The 10900-nt window shown below is 31.3% G+C and overlaps 1 protein-coding gene across 1 annotated transcript; it reads right to left on the bottom strand.

Moving 5' to 3' along the window:
* Positions 1-792: 792 nt before the first annotated feature.
* On the bottom strand, positions 793-9397 carry LOC108974978 (vesicle-associated membrane protein/synaptobrevin-binding protein). The gene is made up of 7 exons (XM_018943153.1): positions 9343-9397; positions 2665-2817; positions 2493-2599; positions 2288-2387; positions 2142-2212; positions 1981-2085; positions 793-1869 (listed from the first exon to the last, which is right to left on the bottom strand). The coding sequence occupies exons 1-7, from the start codon at positions 9395-9397 to the stop codon at positions 1717-1719; spliced, it is 744 nt and encodes a 247-aa protein (XP_018798698.1). The 3' UTR covers positions 793-1716.
* Positions 9398-10900: the final 1503 nt, after the last annotated feature.

Genomic DNA, 10900 nt, shown 5'->3' with positions numbered 1-10900 from the left:
TTTTAATTAAAATGAAGTATTTATTTACTTAAAAGTGAGAAATTACCACAAGAAAATACATACATACATACATTTCGGCAAAAGCATATAATATATTAAAATTAAATGAGAATTAAATATAAAACAACGCTAATGATAATTCGAAGTAACCGAAGCATTTTTATAGTTCCAACAACAAAATTACACAAAATTTGAATAAAATTATTTTAATTAGTATTAAGAACAAAAACTGTTTCAAGAAACTAACAGATGGCTAACCGTTGAATACATCTTTACTATGGCGTATTTAGTTGGGGGAGAGCAAGTAAACACAGTCTAAGTGCAAATACTGAACAGCGTTCGAATGCAGATTTTGGTTTAAGCGTACCTATTTATTAACTTTCATGTTCCGTAGAACGCTACACATGTGAAAACAATTAAATTTATTAAGCGCACTGGGGCAGGGCGAGAACAACTAAAACCTATTTAAAAACAAAAAGAATTGGTAAGCATACATTTCAGGGTGCGACCCACAAATTCTGTAGTTAGGAAACAATACACACTTACAATTTATATGTTGTATATTCCCACATTTATTAGATTTGCTTATTAAATTCAATATCGGCAAAGCTCGAATATAATGTTTATTTGTGTTTATATTTGAATGTATGCATGTTAACTTAGGAAATGTTTAAAACAAAACAGCAAAAGAAAAAAAAAAAAACATTTAGAACAAAAACTGCTTAATGCCAGAAATTATGGGTTTCACTGTTAGAGCTACGTATGCTAATAATATATTAATATGCGAAAAAGTTTTCGTTTCTGCAAAGGCAAATTAATTAGTACTTCTTTATTCTATTCAGTAAATAGTCTCAATGGTAAAGACCCTGCTACAGCGTTTTGTTTGCTACTATATTTATACAAGCATGATCCAAAAACATACAATAAAATATTAAACCTAACGCTTTATATAGTGCATATTTTTTAAATATTTAATTATTCATTTCTTTTTTATATGTAATTGTTTTGTAGTTGTTTTAATCCTTTTCACTTGTTGCTATATAATATAAAGTTATGAATAAATGCCGTGCCAGCGTTCAATCGGTGCCCTTTGGCTATACTAAAAAAAAAAGTGTATTCTGCAAGCGTTTACACAAAAACACACACAATTTGTAGATTTTGAACTGCCCTCCTTACACACTTGCATATGTTCAGTCACCGTTCTTTTGTCTACCTTACACCGAGCTTTTTACATATTTGCTTGCTATTTCATTATAAATGTGATACTTTGACTGTTATTATTATTTAGCGCGTTTGTTTTGTTTCTTTAATTGCAAATCATAGTGTTTCTTAGTTTAACTGATTTTTCTCTCAAGTTTTTTCGTACATTTGAATGCTTATGCCCATTTATGTTTATGGTTACATGCATTTCAAAACAAACTTTCAACAATTCTCATTAATTTTGTATCTGTTTTGTTTTCTTATTTTTTTTTTTTTAATTTTGTTGGTTTTTCTTTATGTTTATCTTTAATCATTTGCTCATTTCCTCCTTTCTAAGTTTTGCTGTTTTTTATTTTTACTTTTATACTGTTGCTGGGTTTTATATATAAGTTTCATTTTTAGTTTCGTTTCCTTCGTTTATCTGTTTGTGTATGACGCCGTTTCTCATTTTATGTAGTTGTTGTTTTTATTGATAAACATGTCAGCACTTCAGAGTTTTGTATGCGTTGTATGCATTCAAAAATATTTGCCAAATAGAAAGCCAAATATGGCCGCAACAATCGACAATGCTATATAGAACACCGGAATTTGTTTCTCGCCCAGAATAGGTGTATAGGCCTGATCGTACATCGGTTTCGAATATGAATCCCGTACTTTAACGATTTCATCCTAAAGAAATAAAGCTTTTACAATATACGTCTTTCAATAATTGTAACAGCTGTTCTCGCATAATCTGTATAAGTTATGTGCTCTCTGAAAAATCAGAAATATAAAAATTACCGTAAGATGACGCTTCTCTCTGAGCAATTTCTCATTGTCTTCACGCAGCCGCCTAATGTCGGACAATAACTCTTCCCGTTGATCCGATGGTTGCACATTTGATACCTATAAGCATTAAAATTAAATTAGAAGCAATTGTAACAGTTATTGTTACAACTTACTTTCTCTTCGCGAAATGGAATTGCTTTATTTTCTGTCTCAGTAATTTCTTGCTTTACAATTTCATTGGCGCCTATTAGAAAGTAAAAAAAATTAACATTTATTAAATAAAATACTTGAGCATTTAAATTGTTTAATTGCATGCTACCTGCAGTAACACTGCTGTCTGCGGCTGACGTTACAGTTGGCATCTCGAAGACACATTTCAATTTCACATCCATCAATTGATGTGGTTCTGACTCTTTCCACTAAAGCAAAATATAAAAAAACGAGCGTGTTAAAATTGTCACCAACAAGTCTAAATGACTAAATTGCAAGCTATTTGTTTAATCAATTACGCTTCATTTACTCACCAACTTGTTCCAGTCTTCAACGGAGTGATCGAGCACAACCAAGCTCTGTACCATGAACTTATGCTTATTTTTGTCGTTGGGATCATACACAAAAGGTTGTAAACAAACTGAAAGTGTTAGAAAAATAAGAGATTTCGAAGGAATTGTATATATTTGTATTTCGGTAACTTACTTTCAATCCTGGCATGCGTATGTGGTTCGAGTGAACCGAAATTTGGACGCACACAATATCGTTTTGGAGCGGTCGTTTTGATCTTGAACAGTATAATGTTATCTGTTGGATTGGTTATTTTCATAACAGTGATAACGGGACGAGTAAAGGGACCTGTAAATAAAGAAATTATTATAAAATAATTAAATATTCAACTAAATAAGATCAATAATTAATATGACCATATAATTATATGCAAAAAGAAAATGTATCTTATTAATTTACGCTCTTGAATATTCAATACATTTACCCCGCTGTTATTTTGGTTGTTTCATCAACTGTTTTCGACTTTTTATGTGCGGAACATAATTTATTGTAATAACTATGAAATACACGAATGTATCTAACTTTTAAATAACAAAACTATACACAACTTGCAATTGTCTAATACACTCAGCGAAATATTTATAAAGCCACCCTCAAATTTCATATTTTTCTTAGAAAAATTGGTGTAAGCGTCCACAGATTCTGCATTTTAACTATACGGCAAGACGTTTGAATTATTTCATATTCATTTAATATTTTAATCACAGTAGGCGGTGTATATTTAACAAGAACCGAATCGAAGGATATTGTAGGAAATTTTTTAAAATTAGGCACCAATTATGGAAAAAATAAGAAAAGTGGGAGGACTCCAAAAGTGAACGAAAGGCAAAAACGTAGCATTAAACGACTTATCATGCAGGAAAATGTGAGTGCGAGACAAATAAAACAGCAAGCTAATTTGGACATAGGAGTACGACGAGTACAACAAATATTTAAATGTGAATTAGATTGTATTTATGATAAAAAATGCGCCAAACCGTCACTGACTGAAAAACACAAATTGGCCAGGCTTCGTTTCGCCGAAAAATATCACTTTTGGGACGAGTGGGAGACCCGGAAGGTCTCCAAAAATATTGGAGGCCCATAGAGTCTACTAGGCAGAAATGTAAGCGGCGAAATTTCGGTGGCGGATCACTCATGGTTTGGGCTGGGATAACTTCCAGAGGGAAAACTCCAGTTTGCTTTGTAACAACAAAAATGGACTCGGAATACTACATTAAGTTACTGAATGAAGTTTTTATTGACTTCGGAGAGGAATTTGTTGGAAATGCATTAATTTTTGAGCAAGACAATGCAGCGGTACATCGTTCCACGAAAGCAGTTGATTTCTTGCTGGCTCGGAATATTACATTTCTCGAGTGGCCTGCAATTAGCCGCGACCTAAACCCTATTGAAAATCTTTGGTCCGTGTTATCAGCCAAGGCTTTCGAAGAGGGACGGCAATTTGATAACGTAAAATGGCTAAGAAATGCCGTCGTTGAAAAATGGGAAACAATTGATCAAACCGTTATCGATTCTTTAATTAATTCTATGACCAGACGTTTGGAAGAAGTTATTGCTAACAATGGAGGTCACACATCTTATTAAACATTTAATTTTTCTCTTAAATACCAAAAATATAATGCATAATCAAAGTGTCTTTATAATTATTTCGTTCGGGTTATTTATATTATGTTTGAGAAACTTGCATAATTTATTTATTTTTCCTAAAACTAAGCATAACATTAATTGAATTATATATTTATTCGAAAAAATAATAAATAATGAAAAAATTATAGGTTTTTCTTTCATTATTGAGCTTAAAGTGGCTTTATAAATATTTCGATGGGTGTATTAACTTCCGTCAAATTTTCTAACTCATTACTGCATACGCTTGAATGAGCTTTAAACACCTGTCAAATAATAATAAAAACGCGCGGAGATTATTATCATTTTTTTTTTTCAATTTAGATTATTGATAGATTATGGAAAAATGCCAGAGCCAAAAAGGGGAAATAACATGGTAATAATTACCAGCTGTGACAATGTATATGGTAACGATTATATTCTATATATGTATTGAAGTGCATAGGTATGTAGTGTGCCAAGGTTTCAACCTACCAACTTTCACAAAGTAGTTGTCCGAATGTTAAACGTAATTATTTCAAACTTATCAAATCGCAATATAATGTTTGTGTTTGTAAGTATGTGACATTTAATTTTAAATTTATATATGAGGGTGAGTAAACGCTTTTCAAAATCAGTAAAAACGAATGGTTTATAATTAAAGTTTAAACCAATAGTTTATCAAATAATTCAAAACTGGCAACACTTATTGTTTACATTCTGATTGGGAAAACATTTGACCTCAAGAAAAGAAAACAAATTTGCTAATAATAAACGTTAATTGCAGGGATTGTTTGATATGTGTATGATCTTACACATAATTTCATAATGGGTTCATTTGCACATGCCAAAGAAATTACTGCGTGGTCAAGTATTACCTCAATATAGAATTAATGTTACTGAAAAACATGTTTGCAGACGTTTAGGGAGTGCACACAAACCATAAGGTGGAGGAGAAAGTTTAATTTTCCTATCGATGTTTGAAGAAGGGTTTGCGTAGTATGTGGATGACCCTTAATTTTAACATTTTCATTCCGGAAAAATAATAGTTGGGATATTTTGTAGAATTATTGGTCAACTAGAAGTAACTAAAAAGAAGCCAAAATTATTTTTAGCTATCAAAATATGAATTTGAAATAAATATGTTGTACACTTTATGCTGCTCACATACAAATTACTAATTAATATGACACGGTAAAACCCGTTAGGTGATAAGTATTGCTAAACATATAAAACTGCATTTTTAGAAAGCTAAACAATTTTAGTACACTTCTGCCACATAATATTAATAAAGAACAAATTTCTTTAAAAATTGTACAAAAGTATTTCTTAATTAAATAAACTTTTAATTTTATTACCAGGGCATAAGCAAGGATTTTGTGGTGTAATGAAATCTGGGTTTGAATAGAAATAAGACAATATAGAATAACTAAGTCAATTCAGCTATCTGCTGGAACACTTAACTCAAAGCGGTTGGCACAAAACAAATTCACAACAAAAGAAATGATGGCGAATACAATGAAATGAAAGAGGAAAATAAACATCGGCTTTCTTTGGTTATTGTTCTTTTTCATACTTTTTTTTTTTTTTTTAACTACAGATCTATATTTCGTTCAAGGTGTACAAGTAGCGATATGTTTCGATTGGCTTTGCCCTCGTCCTAACGCGGTTGTCCTCTGTTCAAGTAGCAACTAGCAACAATAAGCAAAATACAATTGTATAGTGGGYGACAGTGGTTAGATTATAGCTAAGGGTGAGTTACATTTAGGTAGATACATACATACATGTATGTACATACAGATATGCATATGCATAAAAATTACCAAAGAAACATTTAGTTCGTCTTCAACGTTTTGTAAGAACGAAACTAGTAATATGCATATTCCTAAATATGTATTACCTATACGACCTACTTCGTGCAACCGTTAGTGCCGACTTTACACGAATTCGTTACTTTTGTGGCCTGTTAAATCTAAAGTCGGTAATTTGAAACCTGCCATAGTAAAAGCCTATCATCTTAGAAAAATATGTTTTTATGCTAAATATTGTATGAAAAGGGGAGAGTAAATAACACATGTATGGTTTTAGTAGGGTGATGGTGTACATATCTAAAGTAACAGAGTTCACTTATGTGTAAAAAAGATGATTTATATTTTCTCTATTTAAATAAAATATATATATATGTTGTAATGCGGTAGGTTTTTAGCCCCAAACATTCCGTAAATCCGCACTGCCCTTGTATTTACATACGTATTCCGTGTATGCTTGCATGAAAATGTGCAGTTTATTGCCGACAGCTGAGCATTTGAGGAATACGCTCACACTGCTTTCATTGCGTCATTTTGTCAGAATGCGTTTGAGACGTTTGACTAATATTTTTTTTATACACCATGCGGTGTCGTTGTGCTTTATTACTCAACAAATTTTCATGCTCCGTCGCCATTCTTGCTACATTCGGCAATACTCAGCCGTCAACTAGTTTAGTGATGTGTGGCGCGCTTAATTCGTTGTTTGAACAGTCAAAGTTTAAAGATTTACTTGCTGTTCGCCTGGCACCCTCACCCTAGAATCTTATTGTTTTCAAACAAACAAATTAAAAATCGATTTTTACCCAAATTGTGGTTGTCTAAATGAAATAGACACACATAATTGTAATGTAGATGAGCATAATTGAAGAATTTAGAATAATGAACAAATTTTGCAAATGTTTTGAATTGCAAATTTTTTAATTGCTTTTGTTATGAGTGTTCGCATGTACATAATAAAGTAGCGGTATATCAGTATGTCTTGTCACTTTTACTGCCGAAAGTCACAAAATTTAAACATCTTTTGGTTCAAAAATATTACTAAAATGACATAAGTAAATTTCATTAACAAAACAAATTCATAGCTKCAAAGAAAAATTTTTGCTTCATTTGTTCTTTGAATTATATTAAGAATTATATACATAATTGGGTTATTTTATTACTAAAGCACAAATATTCTTTATATAACGAATACTGTTAAAATAAGTTTTTATTTTAAACTGCCATTTCCGGCACTGTATACAAAAATTAGTACGCGTTCGTACGTATTTATGTATAATTTCGTTTTTTACTTTAGACATTTTATATTACTTTCCCGTATCATCATTTTTCATATACGTACAAATACATATCTATCTTTAAAAAAAAAAAAATTAAACATATACTTTTCAGGACCGTCGAAAAAATTGCATTTAATACATACTTACAGTTGTCCACAGAATAATAGGAGTGCCAATATGAAAAATGTATTTTACTGCATAATTTTTGTGGATCACACGTTAATGATGAGTTACAATAGCGGTAAAAACCCATTGCAGACAGATGATCCCTATAGGCTTCCTAGAGTAAGTGCCATATGTGAAAATATTATGAGGTAATGTTACCACATGTCTGAGGGAATACAACATATTTGTGATCCCAAACATATCGTCAAATGCGTAAAGAAGTGGTTGTAGAGTTAACGGAGCTGAGATAACCGTCAATCTGTGCAGTTTCCTTGCCTCAATTCCATGAAAAAAAGTCAAGCTCGATTTTAAAAAAACTGCTAACGAAACCTACCAATTTGAAAAATTTGTGGCAGGTAATGAAGGTGTGGGAAGGACTCATTCGAACGTTGCCTGGATCTCAAAGATGAAGCTTGACACTCAGTTAAAAAAAACCTAAATCGATTCAATGAAATATGATTTATTTTATAATTCTGTAAAGGTTTGAAACCGTAAAATAACAAACATTTTGCGACAAAAACAGTTTTCTTATGGAAAATATTAAGATTAGTTTCGTTGTGGCCGCTACTATTTTTTTGTGGACAACTGTATATACATATGTATATAATGGGTACATATAACGTAAAATATGTACAAATTTTAATTTTTTGGCTAGATTTCAAAAATACATACAGATAATTCCAACAATACAAACCAACAACCAATGCTTCATGCAAATAAATTTCTAGTTAGAACCATTTTCTGTTGTGTTTCGAAATATTAACTCATATATACATATATGCAAGTAAGAATGAAAAATATAAAAATGTAGCTAAAATATGTTTTTGAGACGCGATTTATACAACGAAATGATGAAACGCTAGTGATTTTTATTTACTTACGACTGCACTGCAACCAAATACACATATATATTAATTGTTGACTGATACCACCGGCTAATATTAAAATTATTATCAAAACCGGCAAATCGCTCACCGTACAAAAAGCAATAAAAACACATTCACTTGTATAGAATATGATGACAATATCTCTAGAAACAAATCATGTAATGCATTTTAATCATATTTAAAAAAAAAGTATGGAATTTAGTATGCGCTGTGCTAATTTGGGTAGAAAGTGAATTTCGAGGTTGCTAGGAATCAATTATTTAGGGATCATTWCAAGAGACCTATGTGCAATAACATCTGGTTCGATGAAAGAGTGGCTCAGAAATTGCAAAACAAAACTGTAAAGTTTTAATAACTACTAAGAAATACTYCATGTATATTTGCAAATTTTTACGTACATACAGATTAATATATAGCAAGGCCTTAAATATTATCACATATTCACCAAACAATCTATGTCTATTTAACTCATGCGTGAATCATGCGATTTAGCAAAGCAGTGACGATAAGGTATTCAAGGAGTAAAAAGTGAGCAATACTGCAGATTCATGAAAACGATAATAGATTTTGCAACTTTTAGCATTTTCACATTTGTTTTGGAAGATAGATGACTATCGAACTAGTTGCAGGGTACAAAAGCCATATGCAAATGAATTAAAGTTGAGTCCAAATGTCGTAGAGAAAATACAAAGCAAAATTGTTGATAAATTAATTTGTTAAATGTAAGGGCAAAAACATCTAATACAATAACTTCGGCGAGTACCTCATTTCAAATGAAGCAATTACTGGCAATTTTCACTAACTATTTGAATATAAGCACACAAATGAAAGCTAAGAATGTTGACTATGATTCAATAGAAATTAGTAACCTTTAAATTTAGACTTTGGATTTGAATGTGCGCAATATAGTTAAGTTTGGCTTTTGGTCCATACCATGGAAAATAAACATTCGCTTTTCGTATTGCCATTTGACAGACGTCTCCTACATGCTTCGACGAAAGTGTCGGCTTCCATTCCCCATACTATTGCTGTCTTAATTGTAGTCTTTTCCTAATGGGTTCACAAACTTACCTACAAAGCGCAGTTCGCCTTTTGGCTCAATGATCAATTCCTTCGGCTTCTCCATTGTCGAATCTGGTGGCGTAGTAGTAGTTGTTGTAGTCGCTGCCGTTTTGCTGTTTTTATATTAACGATATCTCAAAAAAGCCACTAAAGTTTGTGGGTATACTTTTATATATTTAAAATTTTATTTCTTTTCCTCACTATACACTTCCAAGTTTGACGGCTAATATGTTTCGCTAAATTTTTTTTTTCTTCACAGGTAACTAATGCGATTCGGTCCCTGCCAATAATGCTGCTACTGCGCTTTTCTTCAGCTACTTTCTGATCGTTCTTCTTCTACTTGTGTGTTTTACAGTTCAAAATTGTCCACGTAGATTTTCTTTCAAATATATTCTCGACAGAAACAACTTTACCTTTTATTCCACGAGAAAAATATTTGAAATTTAAAATAAATTGACCAACATTTAGACACTTATTTTCACAATTCTGCTAGTTCCCTTTTTACTAGTTTGCTGCACCTCCGATTCGCTCATCAATTTTTTGGCAAGTAAAAATTTTGCAACGCATGCGTCATTTTGAATTTTTCGCCGTATTCTTGGTAAGAATTCGCCGCTAAAAGTTTTTCGTCTTGAGCGTGTCCACTTTAGAACTATACAGTGTTGCATTGGCAAGCGGAAAAATATTGTTTATCGTATGGAAATGAGTGCTCATAATCACGAAGTATTTCCTATTCAAAGTTTCTTTTTCAAAAATTATTTTAGAAACATATACATACTCTGGAATCATTGAAAGCGTACATATTTTTTTATATTTGAAGTATTAATTAACTATTTATTTATTTTAATTTTTCGATAAATAGGATATATTATTAATTCAACTCTAAATTTGTATGATGATAATAAATTTGAAATAATAAATAAATAAAATAAAAAATAAATAAAAAATTGTGTAAGTATAAGTGTAACTTTAAATAAAAAACTAAAATTAAACAACTATGAAATAATTAACTTCCCGCGGTTATTGATTCAAATACAACTGTCAAAGTATCAATTAACAGCTTTTTTGCTAAAGGGGATATCACTAGATATTTAATGCAGCTTTTAATATTTTCAAAATAGAAAATTGCTAAACAACAATAACTTGCGATAGCGAAACCCTTTTTAATAGTTAAAAGAAATGGCAAAACCAAAAAGTCTTTTGATGAAAGATGTATGGTTTATATGGGCCAAGCGATACAAGGTTCTCGACATCCTATTCCAGCCTTATGAACACTAAGGGCGAGGTCCGCAGAGGAGATTAAATATTTTCAATATCTTCTGGGTCAATCGTCCTTCATGCTGACGATTAAGAAAAAACAACAACGAAAATATCCAAATTATTTCAATAATAAGTGATTGGATGGAATTCCGTTCCTTCATTTCATTTCTGGACCATATATACAGATGGCGGCAATCGACAAAATGAAAGTGATTATTCATAAAGACAATACAAGTATATTTCTTAATAAATTAGTTGTTTTCATAAACTGCTTTATTAGCTTTATTCATTTTTTTATATACTATATATA

Source organism: Bactrocera latifrons, unplaced genomic scaffold (assembly GCF_001853355.1).
Source record: "Bactrocera latifrons isolate USDA-ARS-PBARC rearing strain unplaced genomic scaffold, ASM185335v1 scaffold_6, whole genome shotgun sequence".
Lineage (NCBI taxonomy): Eukaryota > Metazoa > Arthropoda > Insecta > Diptera > Tephritidae > Bactrocera > Bactrocera latifrons.
This window is presented reverse-complemented; position numbering and strand designations above follow the sequence as displayed.